This window comes from Pempheris klunzingeri, chromosome 11 (genome assembly GCF_042242105.1).
Source record: "Pempheris klunzingeri isolate RE-2024b chromosome 11, fPemKlu1.hap1, whole genome shotgun sequence".
Taxonomy (NCBI): Eukaryota; Metazoa; Chordata; class Actinopteri; order Acropomatiformes; family Pempheridae; genus Pempheris; species Pempheris klunzingeri.
Genome location: NC_092022.1, coordinates 19,932,264 through 19,951,772, shown reverse-complemented (window position 1 = coordinate 19,951,772; position 19,509 = coordinate 19,932,264). Strand labels below are relative to the sequence as shown.

The window sequence follows — 19,509 nt, the reverse complement described above, 5'->3', positions numbered from 1 at the left end:
TTGTGTACTCAATATTGCATGATCTATTACAGATGAGCCAGCTTTGTAATGCTGATAAGAACCTGAGTTAAACCCAAAGATAGCTAACCAACCGTCTAATCTTGTCACTTCGTGATTCAGGCCCACGTTCTGAACAAACAACATTATTGTTTGTTCATCATAGCACCATCATTTATCGACAGAAACCTAAACAAAACAAAACAAAACAAAACAAAACAAAACGACCTGAAAAGTGCCTGCTGGTGATGGGGGATCATGGATGACTGATGATTCACAGGAATAAAGGAGCTCACGATGAAAACACTGCTAAAAGTCAAAACAGTAAAAACTAAATCCAGTCCTTCACAGACTGGATAAGGCAGGAGGTTTACCGCTGCTGACAGCAAAGACACGGTTCACAGTCGTTATTCACATTCAAAATAGTCCTTCAGCGGAGCGAAGAGGTGGCGAATAACCGGGACGCTCCAGGAGCGACCCAGGACCTTCTGCCTCTGCGCCCGGCCCATGTTGTTCACGTCCGTGTAGTGCTTGGGGAAGCCAAAGATCCTGAAAGAGGCGACCACATGGAAAATGTTGACAAAGTCATTCACCAAGTTGTGTTCATATTTTCCTCATACATTTAGAGTGTCAGTGTCGAGAGAGAGGTATGTATGACATGCAAGGTTACAAGCTGGAAATGAAACGTGAAATTATGGCATGAATATTAACAACCGTACACCCCCAACTTGGAGACTGTTGACAATGGTGAACTGACGTTTGACGTTGCTTTGAGAAATAACCAAACCCAACGACCACAGCTACTTCTAGGACTACAACTATCACGACTTAATTCATATCATGAAGTATCATGATGTATTGTTAGGATTTTATCGATACTTCTACTCTCATGATTAATCTATATAACGCTAAAGAAGGGTAACTTCAGAATAAGACAAGCATTTATCTACAATTTTTATACAAAAAATATTGTGATAGCTATGATGTAAACTGCATGTTCACAAGAAATGCTTACTGTTCCATTTCGGTGCACCACAGGTAGTCCTCTTTGCCGTTCATGTTGACTGGTAGTGGACCCATCTTGCCCTGCCGTATAGAGTTAGACTTTGTTGTGATGGTGCGGACTTTATCAAACTGCAGAAAGGGACAACAAGTCAGAATCAGGATTATTAACCATTTTAAGAATATATTTTTTAGAAAAGCTCAGACTATGGAACTTACTTTAGAAACATTATTTGTTACATTTGTTGAAATTCAGCATTTAACAAATGAAATGGTTTGACAAATGAAAGAGCACTTATGTCTGGGGCAGTCACAGGACTGTAATAAGCCCGTCCAATCGCTTCATTCACTGACCTGCCTGTCTACCTGCGCGCACTCTGCCTGTGAACTCATGGTGCATGATCCGAGTCTTCCACAAAAGCTAGAGCTAGCAAGCTAGTCGCACAACAATGGCACATGGCACAACTGTGGCTCAGCGACAGACTGCTGCGTTTTACCAGCACGAAGCAAACACCCACTGAGCTGAAGAACGAGAGAGAGCCGCTGCTGATGGCAGCAGACTGTCGTTTAGTGAGCTAACAGCACTGAGAACAGCCTCTGAACCCAGTGAGCAGTAACGCTCTGTTGCCTGTTTTGTTTGTGTATTGATTGTGGCATTCAACAGAGATGTTTATTAGTCAGACTGAAAGGCCGACAGAGGTTGTCAGTCAGCAGTTGTGAACAGAACAAAAGAGACACCAGGCTGCTGTGTTTTCTCATCACTATCATGGACTCCTCTTCCAGCAGCAGTCAGGCATCGCGTTCTTGTGGGTTTTTTTTCTTTTTAGTAAATTTGACATTTGCTCATTACTGTTTATTACAGTGCTACTGTAACAAGCAGTAGTAGCAGTCCAATGGTACTGACCGAAACTCAAAAAAGCTACTATCACAACAACTTCATGTTTAGTTTATAGGTGTGTAATGTCTCCCAGCAGCAGATACCAAAACATTTTATAACTATCTATAAAACACGATCATACAAGCAAATATTTTAGTTTATTATAAATGACATTTAAGACTTTTTAACACCTTTAAAGACCTTATTTTAGGGGACACTGAGTTCAATGCTGTTGAAGACTTCAAGGTCTGCAGATTCCATTTCTTGTTTCAACGACAAACTACAGCAGAGTGAAAGCACTTCAGGTAATGGACAACAAACTAAATGCTTCTACCTTTGCCATGCGTCCGACTTCCAAACAATCCTGGAGGGACACTTTGTTATCTAGAGATGTAGCGAGAGGTCTAAAGAGAAACGCAGACAGGCATGTAAACAGACTGCATTTGTTTATTTTTGTCTTCCAGTATCAGATGAAGAAATGACTATTGCTCTGTATTAGAGTGTACCTGTTCATGCCGGGGAGGTTTCCCCAAAAGTAGCGCGCTCTGTGAGCAGGACTGACTTTCACTGCGTCAATGAGAATCGGATTACACTGAAAAAAAAAGAGAATAGAAATAATGAGTCGTAACAAATTGATGGAGTCTGTTCCCCGCCATCGAGCTGAGGGGATAATTTGACCGATAATCAAATATGTTCACCTCAAGGAATCTGCAGATGTCCGACTTGTCGTTGGCACTCATGAAAACCACGTTCTCAAACAACCAGAAGAATGGACGGTCGTCGCCCTCCTTCGGCTTCAACAGGTTCAGAATGCGGTAGAACTCGAAGAAGAGCCTCCCGGTGCCCTCTGCAGGACGAACACAGAGAGATAAACAACGAGTTTCATCAAATCAGAACAGTGTGTGTGCGTGTGTAGTGCGTTGTTGTGTGTGAGTTTGTGTAAAGGATGCTGAAGCCTACTGGGAGCTAATTTTCTCCAGTATTTCATCACTAACGTGTTGTTTACTATTATTCCTGCAAAACTGCAAAAAAGCTCTTGACAGAAGTTTGGAAGCTGCATACCAAATAATCCTTTTCGAAGAGGGTTGACCATGGACAGGTCGTTACACGGACTGCCTCCAATCAGAAGATCAAATGGACCCCATTCAGCCAGCTGTAACATACGACCACAGAGCTTCAGTTCATATCGTCATATTGTTTTTAACCTCTTTAGTGTGGCGCAAACTCACAGAAATTAGTAAAAACCACTTAAACACAGAATTAAAAGTGTAGTTTTAGTACAACAGTTTGTACTCACATGTTTCCTCGTGATGGTGCGGACATCATTGACATATTCGATCTTTCCCTCGTGCTTGATCATCCCCACAGCGATCGAATCCTCACAAATCTCTGAAGCAATGTAGCGCTCAAGCTTCAAGCCCAGGTCTTTGAGCACCAGGTATCCTGTCATGGTGCCACAGCATTAAAGGTAGGTTACTAGTAGGAAGTATATACAGATTTTATCCAACCCACTAAAATGTTACTTTTTCAGTCTTACGTTTAGACATAACATCAGATAGACTGGTTTAGTTTGTCCGAATTTACAAGACTGTCACATGACATGATTAACCAACCTGTTGCAATGCCGTCAAAAAGCGAGAGCACCTTCATTGGTCTGCGCTGATCAGCAGGAATAGAAGGGTAAACTCTGTGAGGCTCCTGGGATAAAAAAGTAAACACACAACTTTCAGTGCCACAGCAAAGACGCAGTTGTTATGTACTAACTGGACATATGATTTGTCACTTGTTAAGAGGTTTATTGTAAACTGAATATTTTTGGACAGACAAAATTACCTTTTCAGACATTTGAAGTAATTTTGGACTGAAACTGTGACTGGCATCTTTACGCATTTTCTGACAGTTTTTTAAATTCTCCTTTATGAGGAAACACTTCACAACACTTTACAAAATAGGCGACTGCAGTTTGTTATCTGAGTGAAGCAAGTGATCCATGTTTTCTACTTAAGTACAACTATATGAAAAAATGTTTTCTGACATTTTATAGGCCAAACAATGTATTAATCTAGAGAAGAATTAGCAGACTAATCAATAATAAAAAATAATTGTTAGTTGCAGCTACCGTAAATAATGACTGTAATTTCTTAATTCGCTCAACCCTGATCTTTAAAAAATAGCTGCCCACAAAACCACACCGTGGTCAATGGATCAAGTGCAAAGTGCGAGACGCGCCAAGAGAACAAAGAGCTATTTCAGTTGGCTTATCAAATTTTTAGTATTGCATAAACTCGCCAGCATGTCAAGTAGAAATGCGCACTGTGAGAGTAAAGTGTGGTACGTACAAACTCCATGGCGCTGTTGTTGACAAAGAAGTCTTGAACCTTAACGCTCCAGTCTGGTCTGAGTTTGAGGTTGCCGTCGCACTGTGACGGATTGCACATGAAGCAGCTCCAGGGATCAACATCTTTCAGCCTGTCGAAGGTTCCCGGGCACACCAGGATGTCCAGACAGTCCTTACAGAAACATCTGGGAGACGCACACAGAAACATACATGTTGAATGAGGAAATGCTAACGGCGCAGCCACAAAAAAAAGTAAGATAACCGAGTGAGACCAGTTGTCATAGACCATCATAGTTTTTTCTAGTCATTTAGAAAGTTGACATTTTGACTGGAATGAGCACAAAAACATGTATCAGGACATCATCTCTTTTCTGTTTAATTACCAGATTATCAAAATAAGCTCAGTTAAGGTACTTTAAAACCCTAAGCACCCTATCGCTGCTATGTGCATCTCAAATCACACTCAAATCATAACTCAATACAATCTGAACAGACAGATATGATACCCTCTATTTTCATACTGAGTGTGACTTCTAAGGATCATCATCTGTGATGTCCTTCACCTATAAATGTCCAATAAACCACTAAGAAATCATTTTAAAAACAATCTCCTTCATAATGTCTTCAGTATCAACTGAATCCAGGGAAAGCTGTGACTATATTCATGGATACATTGCAAACAGGAATTGCTCATAACTAACAGCTACTGCATGATTATAATGGTGCTAATTTGCACAAAAAAAAAGAAAGATTTAAAAAAACCCTCAGAGATAAAAAGGTCGTCCTACTTCACCCCACTGGAGGTAGAACTATTAATATGAGAAATATCATAGATATCACAAAGCACACTTCGAGGCAGCGGAAGATGAAGAAGAACAACGTAGTTCAGATGGGTGAGGCATATTTTTCTTAGGCCCATGGGCTCATGATTATACTTCACTTTGGTTTTCATCATATTTGAATATCTTTCAGTGGCTATTTCAATATTTGGTTTTTCGTTTCTCCCAACAGTCATGATGGTGACATCTTCCTCGTTGAGCCTCCTGCCACAACAGAACTCTTTGCAGTTTTAAGTGCTCAATACTCTGGAGATTTTGCCAAATTGGTAGTTTAAAGTACGCCAAAACAGAATGGTCCTCATCACAGGATGATGATGATGATAATGATGAAGACACTTTGTCAGCTGCCACTGAGAGGATTCAGAGGTCTAGAGAGATATACATCTTAATATTATGTATGGTAGCTACTGACAGTGCTCTCCCCTTTTAAATGATTTTACATTCATGTGACAAGTTTTGAGTTTGGAAAGTGCGCTGAAGGGATGAAATAATGAATTAGGGCATTATTAAGGTCCATCAACCTCCACAGCACGGAGTAACACAGTGGCATGTTCAGCAGGCTAAATGCCAGGATAATTCTGCATGTAGAACAGCAGAACTCAACTTTGTCCTAATGTTTTCCCACTTACAGGTGAAAGAGATGTACAAAAGCATTTCAAGGAAAAAAATTGTGTACTGGGGGCAGCAGACTAGAAAGGCAGATCTTGAAACTGAATTACTAGGATGCAAATTACAGGTGGGTGCATGGACACAGGTGAATTATGTTAATTGTTGGAATGATATGAAAATGCTAAGTGTTGCTTTTGTAGTTGAAGGAGATAAAAAATACAAAATCAAGTCAACATCTTCAGCAGGCATTTTCAGGTGTTCTTCATTTAGTTTTGTGTGTCATGAGTGAAAATAATGAAATGCTCCTAAACAAGGTTACAGCAACAAACAAATAACATCAATACACTAAGATAACGCCTGAGCGGTGTTTACCTGCAGCAGCTGGCGATGCCACACAGAATGACCTCCAAGCCGGCACAGCACACGGTGCAATACGATTGGTAGCCGTCCTCATCGTAGCGATACAGTGTCTCTGAGAAGTTTTCCTGAAAACAGTGACATGGTCGATTTGCAGCATTTGGGATGTTAATAGCAGCTGTGTTTCAGGTGGAGGTTAGACATTCACAAACTGGGCTGGGATGAAGGAAAGCAGACCACATGAAGAAGACAGAGACAGGTAACCGGGTTATTAGATTACCTTGCATTTTAGACAAAGACCACCTTCAAACAACGGGTGCTTCACGCCAACCTCAGATGATCCACAAGACAAACAAAAATCTGAAATAACAAACCATCACTTCCTTAACATCAAAAATTGTAGGTTCATATCAAAGAAGATTTTGAAACTTCTTCAATACTTTCACACAAAACTTACCCTCAATTGTTTTGCCTTTCTGTTTGACCTTTTCTGCTAATGAATCTGTAAAGTAAAATCATAAATAGGGGAAAATAATGATGATAAACACATAAAACCAATGCCTGAATCCTCAAATTTTCCCTCTCATGAGAGCTTGATGTTATGTTTGTGGACTCAAACTAACACGTACCCCTGTTAAAGGTGATGGCGGGTGCGTTTGCTTTATTTTTAAAAACATATTTCCTTTTTGCTGGGGGCTGGTAGTCGGACGGGGCAGAGTCGGAAGAATCTTGATGTGCAGCAGAATCTTGAGAACCAGGAGAAGATGGAATCATTAAATTTGCACATTTTTAAAAATGTTTTAAAAAGCATCTTTTGACATATCGACAAGACAAAACTTGCTGTGTACAAACTGCCTCTATCTGAACCAGTCTATGCCCCGAGGCTCTCTGTAAAACGAATTATTAGTGAATAAGCAAATTATTCTACATGTGCACATACCAGCAGGAGCGATTCCTTCAGGACCCGTAGGAAGAAATCCTTCAAAAGCCCAGTCAAGCATCAGCTGCAGCTCTTTTGATTTATTTCCCTCCGCCTTAGCAAAAGACTTCCCACATCGCTCACCAGCCAACTGCAGATTACAAACATTTCCTGTCACTGAGTCAACACGTTCTCCAAGACCAATCAGCCTGACACCCTGATACAACACATATCTTTGCTGTAGGCAAAAAGAACATCGTTGCCACTGAAACTGCCAAATGGTCACTCAAACGTTTTGAAAGGTAATCAGTGTTAAGAAACAGTTGTTTCATTATTCAATTATTCAATTAGTTGTTAAGGTTGCTCATAATTTGGCCCCAGTCAGCGAACTTTCCACTTATTTGTTTCAAAGATGGTTGACACATGTCTGCTAAAGCTGCAAATACCTTTGGCCAAACATAAGACATAACAATAGTGAGATAAGAAGTCAAATATATTAAGAATTGTGGATTTGAACAGATGGAAAAAGATGAAATGATGGAAATGCAAAATGATATGGAATATATTTTAAAAGTTCAAATGCCCTCTGCATTATGCCAAACTCCTTTCATTAAAATGACAAAATCCCACTGAAGACAGAAGAAGATTTTCAAAGTGAATCTGGAGCTTTTTCAGCACAATCATACGGACAAATGGTACAAATTACCTAAATTTTGGCAGTAGAAGTTGCACAAAAAGACCAGCCATGGAGGTCATTTAGCTGTTTCCTGGGTTTGGCCATAGATAAAGGTGGCACAGCATTGTGTTACATACTTCAAAGTTACACTTGCAAGAAAAACGTTGCAAAGAGGATGTGTATGAAGAGAAATTGCACAGAAAATACTGCAGACATGTAAGCAAAAGGATGTGGTTTTGATTAGGTGACAGTTTCGGTCTCGTACCTCGATGATCTGGTAGATAGCTTCCTTATAGACAGGCAAACTGGCAAATGAATTTTTGCAGAAGCACTTGGTGAAGGCACTAAATGGTACCAGACCCTCCGTATAGATCTAAGAAAGAAAACAACAATGACGTAAGAATCCAATTTAGCACATGTGAAGTGTTTGTGCAGCTCGAGCACATTTACTGTAGTTCTAACCTCTGAGAACATCCCGTCTCCGAACCACTCCACTCTCCGCATACCCGGGGGAGCCGACTTGGTTTTCCAGGGCATCACCATCCCAGGCCACCAGGAAAACCCTTTCACTTTCCCCCACACAAGTTCTCCTGTCAGAAACCCTTTCCCATCCTGCAGACGTCAAAAAAGAACAAGAAAAGTAGCAATTATAGTAGCGATTTTCAACAGGTTGTCTATGATGTTTGATCATATGCGTCTTTTCCTGTAACCGTTACATTACCTGATAGACATGTTTCCGTCGTCCTCTTGTGGGTTTACAGGATGAGGATGGTGATGGTGATGGTGATGGTGATGGCGATGGCGATGTCTCTTCTGCCTGAAAGTGTGATCGTATTTAAAACAGACAGGTGTCAAAGGTAAAAAGTAATTTAAACAAGGACCTCTGTTCTACTTATTGATAAAACACTACAATAGCTGTAGATGTACAATAGATGTATTTGCGAAAACATGAAGCAGCAGAGCCCTTCATCATCATTAAGATAAGACAAACAAGGAATAGACTTTTCCACTGTGGCTTCAAGATAAATGATCTCAATTGAATTTAAAAATGGGAGCAAGCATAATGCTTGGGAGTGTGTGTTAACTCATTTTTGGCTTGTTTCTAATTTGACTTGACACCATGTGAACAAAGCGAATGATAAATCTGAAATGAAGGTTTGTTAGAGGTGGGATCGGATTCCATTTCATTATGTACTGAGTTAAGAGTCCAAAGGGCAATCCACACAGACAGTGTTTTTTTATATTCATCACTCTGTCATCTCACAAAACAGACGGAAGTCCATAATTTAAGTTCATTTAGAGGTTCCTTGAGGAGTTTTAGCCCTCTAGTGGTGGTGTGGAGCTGTTAAATGACGAATGGACTCCGGTCTTGTGCACGTGCACCAGGACACACGTGCATGCGCCCATGCAGGTGACATGATACAGTCCTGCCATGGCAAATATTTTAAGAGGAAGGAAACGCACGGCACATTCATTAAACCTCAAGGATACACACGTGCGTTTAGTGAGTAACACTGAAAGCGTCAGCTACTCTACTCACTAAACTCCACAGGGCACCTTTCAGTCAGCAAATTATGATTCGCTGACTGAAGTTTCACAAAAAGGACTGAACAGCTAAGGCCTGCTGATACTCAGAGAATAGATGGACAGCTTCGTAGCACTTCGTAGCTAGTGCTTATGTCCTTTCAGTGGATTCACAGCATAAAAATTACTTTACTATTACTAGATATTTTATATAGTCATTTAACTGAATAGCAAATATACCAATCAATTCTTTAAATCTTAAAATATAATTGTTTAGATTTTAGTATAAAATGTTGTTTGCATTTGATATTTCAAGAAACTTAGATAGATTTCATGTGAGATTCAAAAGGATTCAGATTTTCTCAAATGCTATCAAGCTCCAACCCCAGTAGTAATGAGGTGTTGAATCATTTCTAGTAGCATTTTAGAGGTCAAGGGGGCCTGTCATGGCCCAGTGGTAACCTGGTAGTATACCTGTGTATACCTACCACCTCATCTTTGGACTCCAGACCCTTTTTGCTGTCCTTATCAAGATTTATGGGTTTGGACCAGTTGCTAGCACCAGCCTGAAACACTGTGCGGGCTTGAGGCTTCTGGCGCAAGCTGCTCTCCCAGCCAAAACATCCCCTACTGCTCCCCTGAGAGACAACACACTCCCATTACACAGTCAAATATCATGCACATGCAAATGTCCTCCAAAACACACACACACACCTTAGCGTACCAGTGATGATGTTAAAGGTGAAGAGAATGAAATGTAGGCAAAGGGAAAAACACTTAGTAGATGAGAGGGAATGAAGATCCACTTTAAAACTTTTTAATTTCAGCTATCCAAGTGTAGCTGACGGTATTTGTAGTCAAACAGTTAAGCACAACTGAGTCTATTTGTCATTAAAAAGCTAACTTTTTGAACCAAGCTGCCTCTTTTCCATATAGAGTAAGAAGCAGAAGACAAACAGAAGAGGAAATCTCTTACCTCTTTCCAAACAACGCTGTTCTCTCCATGACCATGTTCACTCTCAAAATCTTTGGAAGGAAACAGAAAGTGTTTTAGTACATTTTAGTGCTGAGATCAGAGATATGATAACTGCATTTTGACCAGTTAAAACTTCTCCTCCTGAACCTGATGCTCAAGTATAAAATTGCACTTTAATAAAAAAAGTAAAAAAGTAAAGAAGTAACAAGTAAAAAAAATGTCTTTCTTACTAATCATCTTTGTCAGGCGGACTCTACATGGCTTCACTGTCAAATAAAGGCCGTTCCGATCTAGAAAATAAGATGAAGAAAAAGTGCAAATAACACACTTCTGCAAAACCTCTCGCACGCATTCTCATCATCATCCCATGTAAGGTGGTTCATTTATCTGATTGTTACATTAAGTTAGATGCAAATGCACCTTGTTTGTTTAACACCCAATGAACTGTCTCTCTTCTTACCTTCAGTACGAACTGGGGAGTGCCTTTTGCCGTTTCTGTCAGAGAGAGCGCTGTCAGATGAGACTTCTTCCTCGCTTTCTGTTAAGGCTTCGCTCTCAGAGAACAGTGCAGCATCTTTGTTATCCAGGGCCTGTGCGAGAAAACACAGCCAGGAAATTAATTCACATTAAAACATTCACATTAAAACTAAACACAGACAAAATGAACAGCTCCTCCTTTTACATACCTGAGTAAAAACCTGCTGAGACTCAAGTGCAGGGCATGGGAGAGACAGCAGGGTCAAAACAAGCTTTCTGAAGATTGAGGCGGACTTGGTGTCCTTTAGCACGGTGCCCCAGTGTTTCTCCAGTGAAACCGCTGCTCCGCTGTCCTTCCCTCCCTCTTCACTCTCTCCCTCCTCAGCCAGCTGATACTCAAGGAATTCACTGGTGAGCTGGCCGACCTCCTCAGGGGAGCTGCAGATTCCCATCTTGGTACCAAGCTCTTCTATTGCTTTCCCCGTCACTTTCAGCCTGCTCTGTGGGTCCAGCAGCTGAGCTATGCTCTTTAGCACCCCCCCACCAAGAGGCAGCTTCTCTGCAATGCAACCTGTAAGCGCGATGTAGAAGGACAACACCTTCTCTTTTAACAGCGACAGTGCGTCTGTAGCCTCAGACTCACTCAGGAAGTCCTTCACAGCTTTGCCACACAGACTGAGTTCAGGGCTCGACAGGTGGAATTTCTCGTCCTTAAGGATTTGGGCATCGTGTTCTTTGAGGAAGCGAACAGCAGCTTGAGGATGGAGGAAGTTGGAGGTATAAGTGCACAGCAGTCTACTAGCTTCTTCTAGGATGAGCAGCATATCAGCTCGGCCAGCTCCCTCCTGTGTCTGCAGACATCTTTGGAAACTGTGGAGAGGCTTCAGCGCCTGCTCCAGGAACATAAATGTTGCCCTGACTTTGGGGTCCTGCAGCTGGGAGCAGATTACCTTGGCTTTTTCGTCGTCCTTGTCGCAAGACTCAAAGTAGGATATCAGATCTGTCCATACTTCCAAGATTTTGGTGACTAACAGGCTAAACTTAAGGCAGCTGGTGTTGGGATGAAACGATGGACTGTCTGCACTGACATCTGAGCCAAAAAGAGCGCTGAGTTTGTCATTCTTGGTAGAACAGGAGGAGTAGTGGGTATGGATATCTACCATCAACTGCTGGGCCTGTTTGGGGAGCTGCCTAACACCAGCATGGCAAGCAGCATCAGCGATCGCACACAGCCCTCCTAAAACTACTAAATTGGGGTTGAGTTCCCTGAGCTGCGAACAGATCTGCTCTGAGGCCGCACCATTTCCCTCAGAAAGAACAGCAACAAGATTATGAGTGGGTAACCCGAATTTCTTCAAGGTCTCCACCACTGCTGGGGCCGTCTGATCCACTGACTGAAAAGCATCCAGAAATCGGAGGCAGTGCCTGGAGGCTTTGACGTCAAAGTATCCAACAAGGACCACAGAGACAGTTTCATCCTTTCCCAGTGAGACCCCTCCATATACGTACACACAGTAAGGAGTGTGTTCGCAAACAGATGTGATATCTTTTGGGTACTGCAACCCGAGCTTGCAGCGTGCAAAATGCCTCGACACCTGTTCTCCTTTAACAGAGCCAGTGTAACAGTGATTGTAAATGAACTGAATGGCTGCCTCGCTACAAGGCAGTGGCTCAGAGCATTGCCTTTGCAGGTCACTGCTCTTTGATTTGATTTGAGCCCTTTTCTTGTGTTTATTTGTATTGTCATGCCGCCTGAGTTCGAAAAGGCCTTTGTTGAATGTGCTCAGGTTCCTGTCACAAGAGCGGCAGAAGGTATAGTGCTCTCCAAGAGTACTTTGTTCAGCCCAGTCGAAAATGTCCTTCCACTTTTCAGTGTAAGGGAACTTTTTAGACGTCACAATGTCATTCTCTTTTGTGTCTGATTCCGATTTAGATGTCCCTGACAAAATGAAAGAAAAATTAATACTGTGCCAATTACGGTCAATATAATGATCAAAACAAAATGCACTGCATTATTCTATTATCACAGTGAAAGAAAATGTTAAGTTACATTTATTTGATTGGGGAGATACCACAATAGGGCTGATGTCATGGCTGTCCCGAGCTTTCACAGGGTCGTACTCTTCATTTTTCACATTTGCTGCGTAGAAAACTTTGAACCACTTGAGGAACTCAAAATTGCTTTTAGGATCCCCATTTATGAGCTCCTCAACTGGAATGGTCTAAATCAGGGCAAAGGAGACAAAATTTACAAATTGATATATATATACACACACACACACACACACACACACACACTTATACAGTGGGGCAAAAAAGTATTTAGTCAGCCACCAATTGTGCAAGTTCTCCCACTTAAAAAGATGAGAGAGGCCTGTAATTTTCATCATAGGTACACTTCAACTATGACAGACAGAATGGGGGAAAGAATCCAGGAAATCACATTGTAGGATTTTTAATGAATTAATTGATAAATTCCTCGGTAAAATAAGTATTTGGTCGCCTACAAACAAGCAAGATTTCTGGCTCTCACAGACCTGTAACTTCTTCTTTAAGAGGCTCCTGTGTCCTCCACTCGTTACCTGTATTAATGGCACCTGTTTGAACTCGTTATCAGTATAAAAGACACCTGTCCACAACCTCAAACAGTCACACTCCAAACTCCACTATGGCCAAGACCAAAGAGCTGTCAAAGGACACCAGAAACAAAATTGTAGACCTGCACCAGGCTGGGAAGACTGAATCTGCAATAGGTAAGCAGCTTGGTGTGAAGAAATCAACTGTGGGGGCAATTATTAGAAAATGGAAGACATACAAGACCACTGATAATCTCCCTCGATCTGGGGCTCCATGCAAGATCTCACCCCGTGGGGTCAAAATGATCACAAGAACGGTGAGCAAAAATCCCAGAACCACACGGGGGGACCTAGTGAATGACCTGCAGAGAGCTGGGACCAAAGTAACAAAGGCTACCATCAGTAACACACTACGCCGCCAGGGACTCAAATCCTGCAGTGCCAGACGTGTCCCCCTGCTTAAGCCAGTACATGTCCAGGCCCGTCTGAAGTTTGCTAGAGAGCATCTGGATGATCCAGAAGAGGATTGGGAGAATTTCATATGGTCAGATGAAACCAAAATAGAACTTTTTGGTAAAAACTCAACTTGTCGTGTTTGGAGGAGAAAGAATGCTGAGTTGCATCCAAAGAACACCATACCTACTGTGAAGCATGGGGGTGGAAACATCATGCTTTGGGGCTGTTTTTCTGCTAAGGGACCAGGACGACTGATCCATGTAAAGGAAAGAATGAATGGGAAAACGTTTGACCTCTGTCATTGCCAACAAAAGGTATATAACAAAGTATTGAGGTGAACTTTTGTTATTGACCAAATACTTATTTTCCACCATAATTTGCAAATAAATTCTTTAAAAATTTGATTTTCTGGATTTTTTTTTTTTTTTCTCATTTTGTCTCTCATAGTTGAGGTATACCTATGATGAAAATTACAGGCCTCTCTCATCTTTTTAAGTGGGAGAACTTGCACAATTGGTGGCTGACTAAATACTTTTTTGCCCCACTGTATATACTTATATTAAAACAACAGGGATACAGCATAATAGAAAATATTTGTTGTAAAAAAGATATCCATCATTTGACATCTACAATTGAAAACATATTCTTCTTCTTTCATAACAGAAGACATCTCAAGTTCAGTGATTCAAAGTAAACTTCACTGTGATAAGTTTGAATTTTTCAGTTTTACAGATCATTTGTAATAAATGGAAAACATTTTGGGGAAAAAGTTGATACCACTCTCATATCTATACACTATAATATAGTGCTAAAGAGAGCATGAGACTATCTTAGCTTAGCGTAAAGACTAGAAACAGAGGTAAACAGCCAGTCTGGCTCTCCATAGGGACAAAAATCCACCCACCAGCCAACCTAAAGCTCGCTAACTAACATGTTACATCTTGGTGTTAGGGGAGTTACGTGCTGGAATTATTTTTTTGGAGCAGCAACTTTCTACATATTAGAAATTAACTCCTTTAACAAACACAATAGATAAGTTTTTTTGTTTTTTTTATTGTAATGCTCCCCTGTAAGAGAAGAAGTGCATACCTTTGTGATGCTGCTCTTGCTGAAGGCTTCGTGCAGGAGAGCGAAGTTGTGCTTATAGTCTTCTTTGTCTTGTGCATCAAACTTCACCTTGGTCATGTCAACAGAGCCGGGAACAACCCAGTCCATGATCTGACAGTGACATGCACCTGTAGGATCATACACACATGGAGGCAGCTCAAAAAAAACATCACAGGCAACAACACAGGGCCACAATGTCATGAGTCGGCACAGCTACATGCCGCTGTGCAGCCAGTGTAAACGTGTATTCAAGGACGATGTGATTAAAGCAGGTTCAACCAAGCACACGTTAAAACACATTTGTTCTGCTAATAGTCAGGAATCACCTGAACCCATCTGCCGCAGATCTTTGAAGTTTGTCTTCAGCAGGTTGTTGAACCAGGTAACCAAATAAAATCGGCTGCTTTTGTCATGGCTGGAGTCTGGAGTCACAACTGCTGTACTTGCCATCTTGCAACTCTCTGAAAAAGAAAACAACAACAATCACATTTTTATAGTATTAAGAATTAATGATTCATCAAAAACATTATCATAGTTAACTCATGTTCACGTCCATTATATTTTTGAGATTTCCAACTTTTCCAAACAGAAATTCACAACATTTGTTATATTTTGACTGTCAGGCTGCTGTGGCTCAGGAAGTAGAGCAGGTCGTCCAGTATGATTCAATATTTGGCTCCTCCTGTCCAGATGTCACAGTATCTGTGGGCAAGACACTGAACCCCAGTTTGCACCAGAAGGCTAAGCCAGCACCTTGTGTGGTATTGTAGCTTGCTGCCATCATTGTGTGTATGTGTGTGTGAGAATGGGAGGCCACTTATTAAGCTCCTTGGATGTAAACAATATATAAACGAAATCCATTTTCTGACCACAGCCAATTTCCTACATTTCCGGTCACTCCTTATTTATTACATACTCCCAGGAAATTGTAAAAACTCAATCCTTTTGCCATCCAGTCCACTGAAGAGTGCAGAACAATATTGGGGATGCATTTAGTGATGTAAGGGAGGAAAATTACTTTATTTACTTCATTAGTTCAATAGTAATAGCTTACTGCTAGTGTTCTTATTTGTGTTATTATAATGTATTTGTAATACATCTTTGTTGGATCCTGTGGGGACTGTATGATATTAATACAATAATGACTTACATACTGTCATCCACAGCTTACTTTTTCTGTGATGGGCACCCTTTCCAATGATCACATTGTTGTTGATTAGAGAAACATGGCTGTCAAAGCCAGTGTTTACCCCTACCCCATCACTGACTTCTGGGAGTGGGGGTGGTGGGTGAGACTGGGCCGGTGGGTGGGTTTTAATCCTCCATTGTCTGACTGGAGGATAAAGGCTGAGGGCCCTCTGTCAAATAATCTTTTCTCTCACGTCAAACCATCTTCTTGCCATGTGTACATTAGAACACCGAGCTGTGTTTTAGCTGGTGCTGCAGGCCACTTGAGCCACGACACTGCTGCTGCTGTGTCTCCTCCCCTTCCTCCTCAATGTATAGAAAACCTCAACGAAATCTCGCGTTGTCCTTTTTTTTGCCGCGAATGTCCCCCATGCACAACTTTCACTGACAAGGAAACTTGAGCTTTAATATAAGATCATGTTACTTTACTCTCAGTAAAAACAAATGAATAAATGCACCACGTGTGGTTCAGTTACTACCACACCGCCCGGCATGCTCATCTCTACCGTCAGGGATGGTCTTCAGTGTTTGACACTGCCTGTATGGTGCAGCCTGGTTGCACAAGAGGGCAGAGATCTTAATGTTTAAACGTTATGGTTAACCAGTAGCTGAGGTTATAGTGATGCATCTCAACGACCGGTCAAGAAAATGTAATTACAGCTGAATATCCGCGCATACACACGTTATTACAACAACCGGCAAAAAGAAACTGACTGAAGTTAATTGCAGTCACTATTCGGAAGTCAAAGCCTTCTCAAAGATCAAGAGTGTGTCTGCTGATATCGCGGTGGGATTGTATGAGCCGGTCTTTGTGTTGTGAGCCTGCAGAAGGTTGGACTAACAACAAACCAGGACAATAAAAACTGTTACAACGTGGCTCTGTGCGTACAGACCGTACACCGCCTTTTGCAGGAGCAAGTCTCAACAAGATATGAGCTGGTTTTGTGTATATGTAACAGTTAGTAACTTACCTCGACGGTGCCCTTACAGCTATAGATCCTCCTGACTCCTCGCCTCGTCCTGAAGCACTTTCTCCAATAGGTAGACCGGCCCAGTGACGTCCGCCCTATCCGGGGATGATCCATTGGGCGGCCGATACGAAAGGAGGCTGTCCCTGATGGGACTGCTAGCTGTTCACCGCCATGTCTCCGCGAAACTCCCACATGACATAAAACCAGTACCAGCTGATTTATAACTAGCCCAACACAATGCTAGCATCGTATCCCAGACTTTAAAACACACCATGTTGCACAAACTCAGTTAGCCGAGAAATATGGCTGCTAGCTGACGTTAACCCAGCCAACTCAACTTTCACCTTATTTCTCCAAACGAATCACCATAAAGTGTAAGCTAATTACATAAAACAAGTTGTGCTACCACCCCCTCAAAATTAGTACAGGCTCATCAATTATTTGACCAACGCAATGTTAGTCGACATCGCATGACAGACAAAAACACTTACAAGCACCTATCTAGATAGCCATAGCTAGCCTTCAGTTGGCCGACAAATATGGCTGCTAGCGTTAGCTAGCTGATGTTATTTACTCAGCCAACTCAGTTTTTAGCTGATCACTAGAAACCAACTACTGTGAGCAGTCACACAGTAAGCTATACTAGTTATTACACCGATCGAAAGTAGCTCAAGTTGATCAATAATTTCTCCAATATAACAAACATATCGCAGCCTCGCAGACAAAAGTCAATCTCTCCGGTTTTCAGTTATCGACAAATATGCTAACACCGTGAACTAGCTAGCTGTACCACTAGCTTAGCCTGCGTTGTTGTTCGTCTCTGAAAACGAACAAACGTACCGAAAACCCCCGTGCATGCTAACATAGCTATCACTGTAAAATGTTGAATTGTACCTCTAAAATAATATCCTACAGGTTAGATATATCATATTGATAGAAACTGCCGATAGAAATAACATGACAATAGTTAGTAACGTAACTTTGAGGAGTAAAAGCGTTTTTTACCGGGGACAAATGCATTTTATGTTATAACGTTAAGCCTAAACATCAGGCGAGCTTTGGTTTGTTTGTTTTACACCAGCTAACTAATGGTCGACGTGGTGACTATTAAACTTCGAAAATCCAAATTAAATTTGTGACCATATTGACAAATAGATTTTCTCATCCTGTTCCGTTTCCTAAATAGATAGTAAGATAATTACAGCTGTGTCACAACCACGTTGTTTGTATGGTTATCATGAGGCCTTTAGGCTACAGCCTGAGCTTCCTGCTTTGAGTAATGGCGGTGCAGCAGGAGAACAGGTGGGAGAAGTGTTGACGTTTCAGTATCACTGGCTGTATAGACTTTAATACAGTCTGTGCTCAGTACGCGGCGACCCAGGAGAGGATTTATCACGGTGAAACTTTAACAATGGATGCGCCCCCGCCATAGAAACTTACAACCAAAGATTGATCAAAGAGGCAGCCTACTCAGTGCAGCCAATATGGCGCCTAGTTTGGCCATTTTGTGAAATCCTCAGGACATTAGTGAAGCTGTTGCACACCGGCAGCACCCCGTACGAGAGACAAATTACACGAAGCTGAGGACTCTCCTGTGGGTAATGGCTTATCCGGGAAAGCTGGACAACATGTTAACATCACAACACAGAAAAAGGACACCTGGAAAAAACCCTGACAACCAGGTTAGTGAAGCAGAAGACTTGAGTACAAATGACTTATGAGAGGTAGATACCTTTACATGGTTGTGTAACATGGGCCAAACTGTCATGGTTCTTCCCATGTAACACAGTTTAAATGTCACTCATCAATAAAGCATTACTATTACTCTGCTCTATCAGTATCTTATCTTAAGTTTGTGTGCATGATTAAGGACATAAGACATATGTCTTATGATTAGCCATGATTGGCTGTAAACAAAAAGCTTGAAGCTGAGTGGCTATTGGTTGATTGATTAAATGTTATAAACTCCAACACTAAGATGCAATATTGAGAAAAATAGTTCAGTAGGAGTCAAATGGTGAGTAGTTGGTCGCCATTGTGTCAACTCCTCTAAATCTGCCACCTGCTGTTGCTCATAGCAACCACTACCATCACAGTTCTGTTGTTGTTTAACTGACGTCTTCATGTCCACCATTTTGTCAGATCTGTCACCAAGCGAATATTATCAGCCATATTTTATATATTCTTCTAAATTTCTGTTATTGGTTTATTGCTAACCAGGTTAGCCATAAGCTAACATGTTGCAAAGAGCATAGTCTAAGCAACTTTTAATGTTTACTGTGCAGCTAACTGTTGTGTTTTTTACTCTTTTTACGTTTGCTTTTTACATTTTGCACATTTACCAGATTAATTAACGTTTTGTACATCCTGTGGGGATACATTGTTTCTTCCTGGAATGGCAGGCAATGTGTCTAATGTGACACTTTAGCGAATGTTGTGTCCTTGTTAATGTACTAAGAAATATTTATAATACGTTTTGCTCAACTCTTGATTGGGATATAATCCCCACAATTACTTTTTTGTCTCATATTGTTTTCACAGTTTCACAATTGCTGCCAGTCATAGGCCAGTCACTGTTTTCAGTGTTTATAGGAAGTGTGTTTAACTTGCTGCAAAGCTC

General features: G+C 41.3%; 1 protein-coding gene across 1 annotated transcript; it reads right to left on the bottom strand.

The window, feature by feature from the left end:
* Positions 1-404: 404 nt before the first annotated feature.
* Positions 405-15,180, bottom strand: dnmt3ba (DNA (cytosine-5-)-methyltransferase 3 beta, duplicate a). Its single transcript, XM_070838971.1, has 25 exons — positions 15,057-15,180; positions 14,713-14,858; positions 12,642-12,813; positions 10,801-12,530; positions 10,584-10,704; positions 10,345-10,404; positions 10,227-10,252; positions 9,611-9,791; positions 8,336-8,397; positions 8,077-8,226; positions 7,880-7,987; positions 6,969-7,089; positions 6,649-6,783; positions 6,477-6,521; positions 6,300-6,379; positions 6,035-6,147; positions 4,216-4,399; positions 3,490-3,574; positions 3,174-3,319; positions 2,939-3,029; positions 2,575-2,723; positions 2,383-2,468; positions 2,211-2,280; positions 1,013-1,131; positions 405-546 (listed from the first exon to the last, which is right to left on the bottom strand). Exons 1-25 carry the CDS (start codon positions 15,178-15,180, stop codon positions 405-407), a joined length of 4,446 nt encoding a protein of 1,481 aa, XP_070695072.1.
* Positions 15,181-19,509: the final 4,329 nt, after the last annotated feature.

Excerpts from the sequence above, each read along its gene's own strand:
- dnmt3ba (XM_070838971.1), bottom strand. The coding sequence starts at position 15,180 with ATGGCAAGTACAGCAGTTGTGACTCCAGACTCCAGCCATGACAAAAGC. Across the intron at positions 9,792-10,226 it reads TTTTAACTGGTCAAAATGCA|TGTGTTGTCTCTCAGGGGAG; the intron begins GTTATCATATCT and ends GTGTAATGGGAG. Across the intron at positions 2,281-2,382 it reads AACCTCCCCGGCATGAACAG|ACCTCTCGCTACATCTCTAG; the intron begins GTACACTCTAAT and ends GTTTCTCTTTAG.